Source organism: Barbus barbus, assembly GCF_936440315.1.
Source record: "Barbus barbus genome assembly, chromosome: 22".
Classification (NCBI taxonomy): Eukaryota; Metazoa; Chordata; class Actinopteri; order Cypriniformes; family Cyprinidae; genus Barbus; species Barbus barbus.
In genome coordinates, this window is record NC_136750.1 from 18,669,442 (window position 1) to 18,687,656 (window position 18,215).

The window sequence follows — 18,215 nt, forward strand, 5'->3', positions numbered from 1 at the left end:
GAGACAGAATGCTAAAAGCAGAGCCAAGGTGACTGTATCCTGTCTCATCACCCATAGTGCTTAAACTGAGAGAGATGTATGTGTTACATCACAGGCTAATAAAATACAGCTTACTGGGTTATATGCCAATTAGGGGTGTAAGAAAATAATCGATACATGTGAGTATCGCAATATTTTGTTTGGCGATACTGTATCGATTCTCCAAAACGGAATATCGATATAAAATAAAAAAAATCATATTAGATTCATGGCAGTTGTTTCGTTTTGAGTTCATATCCCGACCGCTAGTCTTCATCTCTGAACTTAAACAGTGACAGGAAATACTAGCATCAGGGCACTCCACTAATGTTAGCGTTAATATAGTTTGCTGGCAGTAATGGAGGATGAAAGAATTGTTCCAGTTCTCGTTTCGGTGCACAAAGCTGAAGTGTGGCACCATTTGGTCTTTTGTGGTAATGTCCGCCCCGGGACCTCGGTGCTCGCGTCGCGGTCTTGGCAATTCCACGCGGAACATAAACACAAACTGAAAAACCTGTGAAATACAAGTTGAAAAGTTCTGAGAATGTTTAACATTTGTATTTATTTTATTGTTTTACAATTGTTTTGTTTTCTTTAGGAATCCTGCAAGCACTTTCTTTTCATTGATATTAAGCAGATGTCTTTTTGTTCAGATCAAATGTTATGACATTGCATGTCACAATTGTTAACTTAAACTGTGAAACTTTAAAGTAGAGTCTATAAATATATATTTTTATCTTTTTATAAAATACATTTAACTAAAGAATCATGCAAGCACTTGAATATTTCCCCCTTTACTCGTACTGCACAAAAAGTGGTTCAATAATGTTGAATGTTATAGGGACTGATTATTGCTATTTATTAGATATTAGATATTTGCTAAGGTTTGCATATGATGGTGTGTTCTTAATGACAGCTTTCCTAAAAAATATATATCCTATTCCTAAAATAAGAAATATCCCAATATATCGCTTTGCTTACAGTATCGCAATATATCGTATCACAACCCCTGTATCGTGTATCGCCAGATTCTTGCCAATGCACAGCCCTAATGCCAATGTGTGTGAATTCAGTTGTTTATTTGCAGTCAGAGTTCTCCCATGACTGAAGTCTTTTTAGCATCTCATTTAAAGGCACACAAAGAGTCAACATGTCCCATCTGTGTATGGAGAGGAAAAAGCTGGAACATCCTATTCTGACTCCTTTCAAGACAGGAACTAGATTCCCCCACCTCATTATATCCGTTTATGTCATCGTAAGTTCACAGACTGGCTCATAAACTCAGCATCGACCCGCAGTTGGTTGACGAGTCTTTCCATCTCCTCTGTGAGTAATTACAGCCTTTGTGACATCATAAGAGAAGGCGCAACAGGGCATCATGGGAGATGGATGCCAGCTAACCCTGAATGTTTCATCTCCATTATCTCAGTAGCCTGCTTGCTCGGACAGATCTAATGGTCTTTTGCCGCCTGAGGCGCGGACACTGGCCTAGTTGTAGACCAGCTATTTACGAGAACGTACATTCATGGGCCTGGGAACCGCAGCTATAAAGCCAGTGCACACGTCCTCCATAAGACCCCAGCACAGCGTAATTGACCCACATTCTGTCTGACAGCCGGAAGCTGGAAGAACAGCCAGAGGAGAGACCACGGAGTAACAAAACATCAAAATCACAAAACATTCACACGCACATACTCTGCGCATATTTCAACAGATAAAGGAAGTTTCTAATGTACATGGTTTAATCATATACTGTACAGCCTCGTTCAGACTGTCAGCCCAAATCCGATTGAAATCCGATCATATTTAAATAGTCTGAACAGCAACGAACTACATGAAATCCTATTTGTTGTAAATCAGTTTCGAGCTACATTCGTATGTGGTTTGGAAACCTATTCAAATCGCATTTCTGGAAATCTGTTTCAGTCTGACTGGTCAGATCGGATTTAGCGTAGCTTTTTCACGCCCTCACGCCACGTAAAACGCAAAACACATCAGACCTTTTTGCAGACAACATGCTGAACATCTCAAGTCAAGCTGGAAAAAACGATATACTGCTATATTTACTGCTATAATACTACAGGGCAACCGCGACGGTAAGACAACATCTGTTTTGCAAACTGTATTGCTATTACTGTTGTTTTTAGCGTAGGCATAACAACAGAACGGCATTACCATAGAAACCAATGCACATTCAGTAAAAACGAAAGAGCGTTTATGGACGCACAAATCGGATTTGAACAATTGCGATATGCTGTGTGGACAGACAGTTAAGCCTCGTTCACACTGTCAGCCCAAATCCAATTTTGTGCATATCCGGATGGAATCTGATTTGAATAACTGTCTGTCCACACAGCATATCGCAACTGTTCAAATCCGATTTGTGCGTCCATTAACGCTCTTTCGTTTTTAACGTTACCTGCCGGACCTGAGACTTAAACCCACGACCTTCAGGTTACAAGTCCAACTCTCTATCCATTAGGCCACGACTGCCCATTTTTGATACATTTACTTGATCAAAAATACAGTAAAAAAAGTAATATTGTGAAATATTATTCCAAATTAAAATAACTTTTTTGTATTTTAATATATTTTAAAAATGTATTCCTGTTATGGCAAAGCTGAATCAGCAGCCATTACTATTACTCCAGTCTTCAGTGTCACATGATCCTTCAGAAATCATTCTAATATGCTGATTTGGTGCAGAAGCATTTTTTTTATATAGATTGATTTTGGTTGTGCGGTTTAATATGTTTATGACTTTTTTCATGATAATTTAAAATAGAAATCTTTTGTAACATTATAAATGTCTTTACTGTCACTTTAGATTCATTTTTTGTGTCCTTGCTGAATGTATAAAATGTATTATTATTATTAATGTATTAATGTATAAAAAAAACGTCTTACTGACCCCCGACTTTTGAACGTCAGTGCATTTGCAGTTTTATAGCATTATTCTGTAAGAATACATTGTGATTTTTAAATGGCTTTTGCAGCCAGATGGTGCTTTCATGGGCCATGCTAATCATCAAAACCTAGTTGACTAATTGTCTGGCACCCAACAAGCCAGTTAGTGAGGCTGACTAGTAAAGTTATCAAGATTTGTTTCCTAATCATTTTAGCTTTAATATTCCCAGGCCAGCGGCAGTGCTGCTGCAATTATGAATTTAGAGACAGGGTTTCAGGGTCAGGTTTGTTTGAACTGCTAACAGAAAACTAAACCAGTCTCAGAGAAGTTGTGCTTCTAATTCCCTTTAAAAGCACAGCTGGTACAACATCAAAGCATCAATTGTAACAAATTCGCCACATTCAACTATAAATTTCTAGACAATTACTGTCAAGACTTCAATTCGCCTGCTGTGAGCAATGGCCCAAATATTACCCACAATCCACAGACCTGCATTTGTTGAAGACTATAGCTTTGTGTATTATGAAATTATAGTTACTGAGGTATTTATTGTTTAGAATTTGTCAGTTACCCTAAAGACACTGCACTTAGTGTCTGTATAATGCTCAAAAAACACCTAATCTGTGTCTAATGGACATGACCCTAAATTAGAATAACTGGCTTTCCCTACCACTCACTAGCCAAAGCACAAAGTTGATTTAAAAAAATACAGTTTTACACAAACTGACCCATTATTCATTAACATGAGGATACATAACTAATTAAATAATCACACATTAAATAATTAGGCTTAACAAGTGTAATAATCTTAGATTCAATGCATTAACAAGAGGCAAAGACAGAGAAATTTAAATCTGTCCACTCCTTCACTATAGCATACTGCAACATAACATTTGGATGAAGAACACAATATAGAGGCCCTAAAAACTATTTGTAAAACAAACCATGTGTGGACCATGCAAATTCTACACTGTCATTTGCCTCACGTCCTGTGAAGGACAGTCACATATAAATTATGTATTGGCAAAGATATTGGAGTTTATAAATATATTTTCCCTGTCAACTCCCTCTGAATTTTAGGGTCCTATTTTTCTTTCTCTTTTTAATCTTCTAAGAGCTGTTTAGGTTGGAACATGAGGTTCTGAGCATCTCTGCTCCGCCTCTAACACGATGAACGACAGATTTACATTCTGTGAACAATGAGCAGCACACCTAATGAACATACACTCATTCAAATAAATACACCTACAGGGCTAAGACCTAGAGTTCAAAGACCTTTTAGGCCCCGGGCCCCTGTGATCAGCCACCTGGACTTAGTGACACTTACAGCCCCACCCAGCCCCTAATATGTGATTTATGTCTTTCATATACACAAATGTGTTATGTCTAAATTTTCGCTAATCTGGTTGTCAATTCACCTTTTACTGCTTTATCGTGTTCTATACACACATGTAATTTAAGTAGACTAATTATTTTTAATTGACAACCACATTCTACAACCGTGCTGAATGAATTTCAACTGAAAAATGCAGGTATCAATCGAATTTGCAGAAATTATATGCATCGTGTCCAGATCCAAACTGAACAACTTGTTGTTAATGACATCTTTAAGCGCATATCACAGTTGTGGTGCAGAAAAGCACAGGGAAGGAGATATGTCTTGACTCAGGGTTGCCAGATCTTGAAATATATATAAAAAAAAGGCAAATAAGAACAAGTCAAACTTAAATTCAAACTTAAATCCAAGCCACATACCAAAATACGGAGACCTGCACCTGCCTATCTCCATAAAATGGATACACTTTATGAGACGAGCCCAAACAACAAGCCCAAAGATGCTTAATAAGCTTTTCTTTTAAAAATGGACATGGCAACATTCAAGAGCACGTTCTGCAAAGTAGCCTTCCAAACAAACAAAACATGATGGCTTTGTTGATGATGGTTTAAGTAAAATCGATTAATTTAACAAGTCTTTCTTTGGTCACTGTAATATTACTTTGGTCAAAAATAAACAGCAAAACATTATCATGGTTACAACTAGGGATGCACGATATTATCGTACTGATATCGGAATCTGCCGATAATGGCTTTAAATGTAAATATCGGCATCGGCCCGATATGAAATATTATGCGGATGTGTCATGCCGATAAGTGGAATACATTAACTCGCATGTGCTCAGGGTGTGCTAGTGATTAGATTAGCAGTGTGGCTCATTCCTGAAGCAAAGTTTTGTCTGAATAATGATTAGATTCACTGTTTTGGATCGCTGCATTTAATCAGTGAAAGCACGACGCGTTCATTGTAACAGTAATAGCAAGTGCAGAGGCAGCAGTGTCATTTATAAAATATAAATATAAATGTGCAGGTCAGTATGTTGTTGACATAAATAGTACTATAACAGGAATGTGCAAAAACGTTGTACAGGGTATTTAAATAGCAGCATATGTTTCTGATTAATTTCCTGTTTCTTATTCTAACAAATAAGTTCTTATTAAAAACTAACCAAATTTAAAAATATTTTGCTTATAATTTCTGCACAGGAGAGACTTGGTGTTGTTTCCAAACAAAAGGAAATATGTGACCCGTGCTGGCAAGATGAGTCTGAATGCGCACAGACTAATTTTGAGCTACAGTCAAAAGAAGTGAAAAAAGTCAGTTTAGGTCTTCACAAAAATGAGTTCATTAAGCCCTCTTTTAGCGATCCCAATGCTCCAAATAGTAATTAAACATCTAAAATGATCTTTATTTGTATGTTTTCTGAACGGAGTACCTTATTCTCTGCTCACTTCTAGAAGACTGCTGCTGCTTCTCACCACAAGTTGTAGGTCTATTGTTGCAAAGTGCAGCATTCCAGCTTTGTGAATATTCATATCAAATTCTCGATGACATGGGTCCAAACCAGTGAAATATGATTTTTAAACCCATGCTGATGAAAACAAAACAAAATCTCCCTTATAAAGTACATTGCGAAATATGTCTTAGCGAGATTCACTCAATCATAACCTGTTATGTCTTTCATGAACGTTTAGTTAATGGTTGGGGGAAAATCTGATGTGTAACATTATATTTGATCCATGCATTACAGTAGGTCTTAATATAGATCTGTCTCAATGTTAATCATACATTAAAAGAAAAGACGGAATCACTGGCTGCTCTTGATTAAACTAGGCTACTGTTTATTTGCATCTTTGTTCTTATTTTTAATAACAAAGATAAAATAAAAATAGCTATATTTTGCTTAATAATATAGTAATTATCAGTGTTGGGGGTAACGCATTACAAGTAACGCGAGTTACACAATAATATTACTTTTTTCAAGTAACTAGTAAAGTAACGCATTACTTTTTAATTTACAAGAAAATATCGGAGTTACTTTTTCAAAAAGTAACGCCGGTTACTTTTTTCCCATTTATTGACTGACAGTGCACTGTGAACATGCTGTTACTGTAGTTCTAGACTAAATGTGAATGTGCATTAATCTCACTCGCAAAAAAATACAGATTTAGTATTCATCAAAATGAATTAAAACAGTGAAATGCAAATTTAAATTTTCAAAAAAAATTACGCAAACCTGCAATAATTAAATATGTTAAACAACACAAATGTATCTAATCCCATTTTATTAACCAATGTCTTTGCTGCTGACCTTTGATGATCCAGTTCAACCATACTAATAAGCAAAATTGATTTTAGATGAATTAACAATTGTGCTTCATTGTTTTTTATTACTGAAGAGTGTTGAACCCTCTTCTCCTGCGTTCTACTTTACAGATGTGAATTGACTTTTCCTTCAGCCTGAGGTTTATTCATTACACTTTTTGGTGTGAAAGGGCTTTTACATTTGCTATGATTAGAACTTCTTGTATTAAAAACAATCAAGCCCTGCTCATATTTAAAAAGTAACACAAAAGTAACGTAACGCATTACTTTCCATAAAAAGTAGCTAAGTAAAGTAATTACTTACTTTTTTAGGGAGTAAAATATCGTGCATCCCTAGTTACAACAGCATCAGTCATTGCAATATCAAGATTGAGTTCTGTTCCATACACAAGCAAAACTGTAATTTAGGGGATTCACTTCCATATTTAAATACGGCTGTCACTCCTAAAACTTTACAGTGCATTCTTGGCCTAAGAGTGTTGTTTAATGCAGCTAGTACAGTGTTGGGGCGTTATAGATTCAAGTTTTCAATTTTGAATATCAGAATGTCTTCTATGACCCCATAATTTTCACACTATGCTTAAGGACACTCTAGGCACTTTTCTTTGTTATAAATGGATGTTCACACTACTTGTCTGCTATTAAAATTTAAATTGTCTCAATATTCAAACCCAGGTTTACAAATATACAGTGTAAAATTATGTTAATCCAGGGTTAACTATTTCAAGTGTGAAGCCATGAAGAAGCAGTTCCTCTCTCCAGTGCAGATATTTTCAGCACAGATGGACAAAGTGTTGAGTCCAACTGTGAATTCAACTGAGCTCTGCAGCAGAAAGATGTAAGGAGACACGTGAAGAGATAAAGCCTTCCATCTCAAATACACACAGACAGATTTTGTTTTCACGTGTTCAGTAGTTGCTGGGGAAACCGTCTGTGAAACATATGTGTGGTTTGTCCTTTGGAGCTTCTCTGAGAGTGTGAGACTTTTATGTCTTTATATTCTGTGGGTCTGAGCAATATAGGTGTATATATGTGCATGTGTGTAACAAGATGTGGACCAGACTCTGAAAGACTAGAGAACAAACTGGGCAACTTCAGAGACTTCAGACTCATTTGAAAACTTACACAGTCCTATAGTGCACAAATAAATCTATAATCCAGATTTGCTTCTGGATACAATCACATTGCTATCTCACACAACCCAGCAAGTAACAGGAGGACTATTATATTTTCAGAAAAACAGATGATAGACAAAAATGTGAATGCAAGAATAATGCCAAACCTGCTTCCATGATGTAGCAGGTGTTCTTGGTGGCTGCCAGGACATTGCTATTTGCTTGCTAAAACTTTTAAAATGGTTTCTAGGGTGTTCTCGGTTGTTGCTGGGAGTTAACAACAGGTCAAAAAAACACCAATATTGTTGTAGTGACCAAAGTGTGATTTCCATGCCGTTAAAGTGAATTCAATAATGCTCCAATGATGAAATGGTATGATACGATGGTTTCATTTATTCACATAAAAAGGTAATAATCAAATAGAATCAATTAGTACAATGCCGTTATCAAAAACAAACTTATTGTAAGCAACTGAAACCTTACATCTGCTGGCGTCTTCCAAAGCCACGAGTCCATTACGTCATTTACTACAGACACGATATTTAAACAATCTTTCATATGACTAACATTCTTTAGCCAGCATGTGTCACTATATTGACATTTACAAATAATTTAAATGGCTCATAGTCGTAATTGTTGTGAGCTCACATTATTGAGTATGTCAACCACTCTTCAAAAAAAAAAAAATGATGTCTGTGCAAGCGTCTACAGCGTTAACATTAAAATGCAGTTAAAATGCCCTCAACCTTCAAGACATAGCAAAAAAAGCATTTTTATCTTGTATTTATAACATCTAATATAGATAAGCAACATTAGCAGGATTGCAAATGTGATATTGATTTTATACAATAATTCAACAATTTAATATTTGAGTTGCATTTTAGACACAATGTTAAAATTCTGTTTTTGCACTATTTTGCCAATTAAGTTCATTCCAAGCAAAGCCAGAAATGGTGTGACTCTTCGAGCAACACACAGCAGCGTTTTATTATGGAATGAATCGACGTTTTTGAAGAAATTAGGTGAGTCAGTGATTCAATGACTCATTCATAAAGTAAGTGACTTGCTTAATTTCCGTTTAAAAAATGTTTCGTATTTAAAGCATTTTGAATGAATGGATGAATGATGCATTTATATAGCGCGTTTATTGTGTATTGCCGGACACCCAAAGCACTTTACAATCATGTGGGGGTCTCTCCTCAACCACCACAGTGTGAAGCATCCACTTGGATGATGCGACGGCAGCCACAGCACAACGGCGCCAGTACACTCACCACACACCAGCTACAGGTGGAGAGAAGAGATTGAAATTATTTGATAATTTTCTGGGATTTTGTCAAAAATCATAATTACATTAATTTTACGTTCAGATTTTGGTTTGTCTGGGGGGGGGGGTTAAAATCTACTCAATAAATGCATACAAATTAATAAAATACAGACTGCATTAAGTAAATAGTGGTGCTACAGTCTCCACAAATGGTTGTGTAAATAATTTGGAGCTGCTAGCAACTCTTCAACAAAAATGTGATGGTACTAACCAGACAAAGTTCTGTTTAGTTGTTATTTCATCTTCACATTACTTCCTCTCATAGTATTATGAAAACCCTGTGTGCCTTTACTCCCAGAGGTTGCACAGTCAGTCAATCAGATTGGAGCTTGCCAGATCAAGAAAATAATTTCTAATTTTGTCAGCGAGTAGGAGCAATCTGTTAGCTAAATCTATTGAAAACAGCGATGATAAAAACAATAATCTCTGATTAAATCAGCATTGAGAGCGCTGTATGTGCATGTATCCGTCACTCGTCTGCCTCTGCCCTGTGAACACAAGGCTGTCAGACTTTGTTCACCTTACAAGTGTCCCAGTTCCAAGCTGTCAGTACATTTTCCATCTTCAGAGCCACCGCCTGCTCCTTGCTCTGCATTTCATTTCATCCTCATTCAACTCACATATTACCATACTTTGCGAAGAGGTCAGTTTGGTAGTTGCACAAATCCATAAAGCTTTCCTTTGCTAATTATGGTCTCATTATATCTGCTTAACCGATAAGAGCGAGTTACTATAATCACTTCCAGCCATTTTGTCTCTAACGAGGCTAATTTCCTTCCTGAAAGGGTTTTCTCTTTGTATTTCAAGGGAAACCAGCAGGGGCAGTGAAATGTGGAAGGGGGTCTTGAGTGGACCCCAAACTGACATTCCCCATCTGTTCCCACAATATTGAAGAGAAGAGCATTACCCAACTTTACCCTCAACATTAGACTATTGAAGCTCCGCAGCTGCATGTCAGTAAGGACGGAAATACACTTCCTGGCACAAGCAGGAGCCGTCTCAAACCCTGGTGTTTGAAGACCAGGCCTGACGAGGACTGAAGTGGTCTAGTTGTGTCCCATTGACAGGCTGAATGGAGGCTGATGGAGCTCTCGGAAACCGCAGAGAAACAGGAGGGAGGTAAAATGTCTAAACAGCCAGAGCTGATTTAACATTTTAAAAGTGTCTGTGGTGAATTCCCCCCAAAAATGTTGAGCGCTGCTTTGGATTTTGAAGTAAACACTCTTAATATTTCATGTGTGATTCTACACTGAAGCTTGATTGTAGGTCATCGCAACTGTTTAAACACTTCACTATTTTCGCAATGTCACAGAAGAACCAGTTTGTGGAATGGAGAGGTTACAGATGTTAAAGATTCTTCCATAGATAGAACCATAAATGCCAATAAAGAACATTTGTTTTTAAGAGTGTTGAAACAAATATTAAAAAAAACATGTAAATATACATCAGCTGAAGCTCTGTGTCGATACAGTACTGTCAGATGCAACCGCAGTTTGTTGCCACATATTTGCCACCTCCTGAGATGATGCCTTTCTGTGATCTCTTGTTTAACACAGAGCCACTTGGGGGATCTGCATCTGTTTTGGCAGGAGCACACACACTGACATACAGGAAACTGTGTGGCCTGATCTCTTTCGGGCCACGGCACATTTTTAGATGCCAGGGGAGTGAAGAGTGGCCTGGTTTTGTCAGAAGCATTAGCTGGGAGACGGAGCACACGGCAGTGGCACTCTGATGTGTCCGGTGGTGAGGGGGCGTAATATCGAACCCTCACTTCAGTTAAAATGCATTCATTATAGCGTGAGGACCGGGTGACATGGCGCCCAGCTGCGAGCAGACAGGGAACAGGTCATTTCAGGTCTGCTAATGAAATCCTGAAGCGGCCTTCCCCATTTATACCCAAATTAAGAAAAACATTTACAATACATAATATCAAATTAAAAATCCATGAATAATAGTAATATTCAATACATAAAAATACAAAAAAAATTATCCATTTCCCAAGCCACTTATCTTATATAGAGTGACAGAGTAAAAATTATTATAATGATAGAAATGTATTCGTAAAGAAAAAGTAAAATAATAATATTATACTCTTTGTACATAAAAATATTGTATTAAGGTGTGGTTACATAACCAGTCACATTTACCATTATTTGTCGAAATTTTAGGGGCGAAGCCTCATCATTTCAATAGGAATCAATATAATCGTGAGTTTTGTGTTAGAGAGCAAAAAAACATCAACAAATCATTTGTGCAAGTTGGTCATGCAAATTTGCCTGTTTTAAAGCATCGTGCTAATAATGTCATGTTGTGGATTTCATTTGTTGTGGATTTTTGGTTATGTGGAGTAACTCAGGACTAGAAATGGAAATGTTACCAGTTAGAGTCTCAAAGAAAGCATCAGCCAGTGCTACTGTGCCATTGAGAAAGGCACCTAACCAGGTTTCTAAAAACAGCTCAAGACGGGTGATGTTTCACAGTATGTGACTTAAAACTATGATAATTATAATGGCAGGGATAACATAGCATAAAATATGTTGCTATGCTGTATGGACTACTACAGAACAGTTTTACTCGTCGGAATGGAAAAAAATGATTCACCAATACTCAAAAACTGAGAACTAGAAAGCACTAACCAAACCACAACACATAAGGGCAGGGGTGTCAAACTCAGTTCCTGGAGGGCCGCAACCCTGCAGAGTTTAGTTCCAACCCTTCAACACACAAACCATGTAGTTTTCAATTGAGCCTGAAGGACTTGATTAGCTGGATCAGGTGTGTTCAGTCATGAAACTCTAGATGGCGCAAGCTGATGGGTTGTTAACGTAACTGATGATATTCAAAGAGTTAAACGACTTGGCACAAGCTGATTTGTTTATTCTGGACATGCAACCAATGAGCTTAATGCCTTGCATTTATATGGCTGGCTAGTATTCACCTGAGATTCTTGCAGCTCTTTTTCAGAGTTCTCTGAAGCCCTTCACCTTCCCCAGCTCCACCTGTATAGATCTGCTACGGGTTATTTTATATGCTATTGTGCAGCAGCAGTATGTCTTAAATACTCATGGCACCATATCGCCATATGCATTGACAGTAGTAAGTTCTTGTACTTGCTTGCAGCAGCAGCAGCAATAATCTACAACTACAGCAATAACCAACAGCAGCAGCAATTCAGCAGCAGTGTAGCAGATCTATTTCGCCAAGACCAAATACATTAACATTGTCATATCCATCACCATGCTAAACTTTTCAGAGAGTTGTCATGATTGAATTAGGGTTGGAGCTAAACTGCAGGGCTGTGGCCCTACAGGAATTGAGTTTGACACCCCTGCACAAGGGGAAAACTACTAATATTACTGCTTGGACCACACAGATTCTTACTTTGTTTGTGTCAACATTACATATGTATAGCTATATTTGTAACAAAATATGACAAAAACTGTTCATCCACATTCACACACACACACTCACAGTGTCTTTTACAGTAGATGAACTGCTTGACCCGACAAAGAGCGAGGTGTGTGACTGTTCTGTAACAATGGAGAGCAAGATCCTATTTTTAGGATCAGAGATGAGGCTCTATAATTAGAAAAGCAGAGCTGTGACTGGCGCATGTGGAAATCATTAGTTTAAGTGGACGTACACATAGGTTTCCCAGAACCGCTGTATGTCGTGTTACTCACACTCACGTACAGCAAGCTGACGGGAAGCCAAGCGGAACAGAAACAGGAAGACAGAGGGCATACTTCTCGCCAACTCTGTGTGAGAGTGTGTTGTGCAACCAGCACTCATATGTATGTGAATACGTAAGCTTTGATGAAGCCACCATTGTACTTAAAGTACAGATTTGTTTGTGTGTTTCTGGGTGCTTACATGGAGCTCAGCCTCAACGTCAGTCAAGTTCTGTGATAAGACCACAGAGACACTAGACAATCAATCAAGCCATCATTGGGGCTCAGAACAAGCATCAGTAAATCTGGCTGGTTCTGTGATCGATAGCACTTAGACAACACAGAGCTGCACAACACTGCTCCACACTTGGACCACTAGCAGTGAGGTTACCATCAGTCTGTGGTGTCCACACAAATGCTTCTCACAACTGGCATGTCCTAAAGGTTATCATTCACACGTTCATGCAAACTCACAGAGTGTCCAAAATGAACTTTTGCCACTTCACCTGCCAAAGCAAATGTACAGGTCTTAAATATTTCTTTACAGTTTCATCTGCAACTGTAAGAACTGAGAAAAAAAGGTTAAACTAACATTCTACAGTTCAATGAAATCTAGCAATGTTGCAGTTCCTAATAAAGTTACCAGCCAACTGGTGAGGAAATACATTCCATTTACTTGCCAAATCCAATTTTTACTTGCATTTTGGCACTTGGTGAGTGTTAATTTTGATCCCTGTCACACACCAGTGGGCTGCTGGGAAGAATCAACAGATGGTGGGTCGAGGTGAGTCTGTGTGTGTGTGTGTGTGTGTGTGTGTGGCGGGAGAAAGAAACTGAAGAACTGTTTAACATCATTTCAATAATGTGAATTGCTGACAAAATTACTGGCTCTGCAGGCTTATTGTAACATTTTCAACTTTTTTGGAACGATTTGTTCATAATTCCATCATATTTCAATTTACGCAAGAACGGCTTTACAAATGATTTACACAATTTAGTTCTTGTATGTTTTATCAATGAAGCCTATTGTATAGAAAACATTTTTGTTTAATAAAATCTTGACCTGAGCATTAAATTTGGCTTCTTTATCTGATTAATCAATACTAATCATTAAAGTTGACCTTTTTATACAATTGATCAAACAAGAACCAATATAATCAATTAATCAACATTAACAGATAGTCAAAATAGTAGTCAGTTTCAGTTAGTTCTAGTTTGTATGGTAACACGTTACAAAATTGTTAATTGGCAGTAGTTAGTAGCATTAGATATCATGAAATACCAATGAACAATAATTTAACAGCAATAATTAATGTTCAAATGTTTGAGGTTGGTTAAGATATTTTAAACGTTTTTGAAAGAAGTCTCAGTAGGACTGCATTTATTTGATCAAAAATATAGTAAAAACAGCAATATGATGAAATATTTTTTAAATGTTAATTTTACTACATTTAAAATGCAATTTATTCCTGCGATGACAAGACAGAATTTTCAGTCATCAGTGTCAAATGATCCTTTACAAATTATTCTATGCTCAAGAAACATATCTTATTATAATTAACAAATCAATGTTGAACACAGATATGCTGCTTAATATTTGTTTTCTTAATGTGATTTGTTTTTTCAGGGAGTTCAAAGGAACAATGTTGTTATGGATTCATGTAAATTTATTTTTTACTTGTTGGACCCCAGGAAAAATAGCCACTACATTGGTGGTAGCTAATGGGGATCCAAATAATCAAATAAAAAAAAACTAATAAACAAACAACATTTATTCGAGATAGACGTATTGGGTAACAATGTAAGTCTCTCCTTTCACATTTGATCATTTTATTTAATCCTTACTAAATAAAAGTATTATTTTCTTACAAAAACAAAATATCTTACGCTAAACTTTTGAACAGTAGTGTATACTAATTAGGCCTGTCAGTTTAATGTGATAACTTGATTAATTAGTTATGAAAAAATAACACGATTAAAATATTTTAATGCAGTTAACGCACTGGCCCCACCCCCAGACCAGTACATCATCTTACATTTAGTTGACTGTTGACAAATATGATGCAGGGCAACAACTATGCCGTTACGCCTTAAAATTCAAGATATTGGGGCAAAAAAATGCCCTGTATGTCTCACATCTACACCATATCTGCGATATCACACGAGCAGCGAGAGCAATAACATGAGTGGCGCTTTTGTCCTGATTTGCACGAGTGCAAATGTGATTTTATACAACAGTTCAGTAAATAAGAAGTTGATATTGTGTTATATTTTAAACAGGGTATTATGTGTTTTTGCTCAATTTTGCAGAGAACATAACTACCTTTAAAGCCATAGCAGAACTGTTGTGCGTGTCGAGCAACACAGCGGTGTTTAGTTTCTAAATGAATGAATCCGCGTTTTGAACGAATTGTGTGAACCAATGATTCATAGACCCGTTCACAAAAAGCGCCGTTTACTTGATTCCTGAATGAATCTGCCATTTGAATGAATGACATTTACAGCCACCTGCTGGCAGATTTATTTTCTTATTTAGAGTATCATTTAATTAAATAAAAATAACAATAATAATAAAACATTAAAGGGATAGTTCACCCCCCAAAATTTAATTCTGTCATCATTTACTCAAACCTCGATGACTTACTTTCTTCTGTGGAACATAAAAGAAGGTATTTTGGAGACTATTGGTAACCAATGACTTTCATTGTATAAACACAAAATACTGAGAAGTTTCTCAAATTATCTTCTTTTATGTTCCATAGTCTAGGCCGTTATAGCCTAAAGGTTTATGTGTAATACATTTTATGTTGAATCAAATTAAATATTTCGAAATCTACAATTTGTAATGTCTACTTGATACTTTCTCATTTAACAAAAAAATAGCTGTTTAAATCTTTTGTGGGTATTTTCACAGTCAAATTTATTTTGCGATTAACTGCAATTAATTACATTAATCGAAAAATCATTAATTAGATTAAAGCCCTAATACTAATATAATTTCACCAATTAACAAATATGCACAATTTAACATTTACATATTATAACCAAACAAATTAACAAAGAATAATATGTATCTTGTTTATAAACCAAACATAGGAATTAATGATAACCTAGAATAATAAATGCTGTAAAAACAAAAACAAAAATAATTTTTTTAAAAATTGTGTGTGAATGATGTAATGATGAATCATTACTTTGTGATATCTAAAATGTTAAATAATGTTAGCCTTTACTGTAAAGGTTTACCATTTTTCCATAATTATGCCAACCAGAGTAACAAAGTAAGATCTGTGGGTAAGGAAAGGGTACAAAAATGCCATGGAAGGAAGAAGCGTGTGTATTACCATCGTCAGCAGTTCCGCATTGAGGCGCAGTATGACACTGTTAAGTAGAGAAACAGAGAGCCACTGTGCCTGTGTGAGAGAGAGCGCCACAGTGCTGACTCAAGCCCTCTAACCTCAAATCACACAAAAGAGGCTTAAAGGAAGAGAAGGGAAGTGAGTGAATACTGGAGACAGGTACCCTTTGTGTTTAGGCTCCTTCAGTGCCTAGTTTAAGCGGGGACCCTGCTGTGCTGGAGCGAGACAGCCATTGGAATTTGACGAGGCCTGATTTAAAGTCACATTGACTGAGAAATGATATGCAAGCACTTAGAAGCCATCGAAATCAAAACCAGATACAGACAGAGGCCGAGTGAATATAGAATATTTGTAGTGTGGACATGAAGTGAAAGTCGTTTGGATGATAAAGGGATGAGAGGTAGGGTTCAAGCTGCTTTCCTGCTCCGCAAGACAACGCCCCATACTGTATATCCTGTGCAGCGAAAAATATGACTTCCTGTTCAGCAAACATTCACGGTCTCAAGAGGACAGGCGAGAGCATCTGTCCAAAATTACCCTATGTAAGGAGTGGTGAAGACCCCGAGGAAGATCACAACAATGATTAACTCTTAAACATACACAAACTCCACAGATGTCCTATCTGGAATACAAGGGCAATTTTTGATTGGTTCAATAGAGGAAATACAACCCGTATACACATCTGTGCACACTGCGGCTGAAACATATTTGTGTGTCATCGCTGGTTTTCCCTACAGGCAGATATGGAATTATAGAGGATCAAAGACTCGCTATCATAGCTGTCAGAGATCAATGACACGTCTGACATTCCCTCTAGCCCTGCACGGCAAACACACACAGACGTCTCCATCCATTTACCAGCACCAACCCCACTGAAGGAGATCACATCTAATTACTGTAATATAACAACATCAATAACAAAGAATTAATTATAGTCTAAGCGCTAATGAGTTATTCACTTCTGCGTCACTGAAACACAAAACAGAACCATTAAAAACCACTTTGTTTCATTAATTAACTGACACAATGGTTGTAAACTGTAATTTCGCATGTACTGAGAAGGATTAGAACAACAAAACGCAGGACTAAAGAGATGCACTGGAGTGGTACCTGGATCCAGAGGAGAGCGGTATGGACGGCTGTGGCTCAGAGGACTCTTCTTTCTCCTTCAGCACCTTCTCCTCCTCCTTCAGAAAACTCTTGGCCTCTCGAGAGTCTGCATCCACCTCTTTGGTGATCCTGTGGACCACAACAAATATAATGCTCAAAATATGTATTTTAGATATATATTAAGTGTGTGTATATATATATATATATTAAGTGTGTATATATATATATATATATATATATATATATATATATATATATATATTAAGTGTGTGTATATATATATATATATATATATATATATATATATATATATTAAGTGTGTGTATATATATATATATATATATATATATATATACACACACATACACACACATTTACGCACACGTATACAGGGTGTGATTTGTAGAGGGGGATTTTCCCCCCCTCTAGTCTATACATCCCTGTCTCTGCTGAATTATTTTTATCCCCGGTGGGGATAAAATGATTTGTGAAGCGCACTATGAAGTCCCGTTCTGAATCAAACGATTCGCGATACGTGATCCGATTGGAGCGCTTTGAAACAGTGAATCATTTTTACGACACAATGGTTTAACTGACTCAGGGTTTCAAAAAGCTCTGTTGATAATGTTCTTTGTTCGCTTTCTCTATATAATTTATTCGTTGTTTGAATCACCGGGGAAATTAAATCATTACAATTAATAGGCCTAACTTACAATGTTTTTATTAAATTGTGATCACGTTAAATACAGTTTCCGTCGTATTAAACACATTTCATGACGTGACACCCATTTACTTGCCTAAAAAGACGGATTTATGATGTGGGTTGTTAACAGATTACACTAACATTAGGTTAGGCTATAACCTTACCCGGGAGAGAAAAGAGTTTTCAAAAGAAATATATATATATTTATTTTTTAATTTTTATTTTTAAGAAACTAATACTTCTATTTTTGAGCAAGAACAAGATTCATTTCAGTAATAAAAAGAATGTAAATACAAAATACATACAAATGATTCCTACATACAAATGGGGGGGGGTTGAA

At 36.7% G+C, this 18,215-nt stretch overlaps 1 protein-coding gene across 2 annotated transcripts in view; it reads right to left on the reverse strand.

Annotated features, from left to right (window-relative positions):
- LOC306888373 (craniofacial development protein 1-like) overlaps positions 1-18,215 on the reverse strand; it is a 41,531-nt gene that overhangs the window by 20,574 nt on the left and 2,742 nt on the right. For both annotated transcript variants that reach the window (XM_079446612.1, XM_079446611.1), the window contains exon 5: positions 17,173-17,301. In XM_079446612.1, the coding sequence (XP_079302738.1) occupies positions 17,173-17,301 (129 nt within the window). The remainder of the gene's footprint in view (positions 1-17,172; positions 17,302-18,215) is intronic.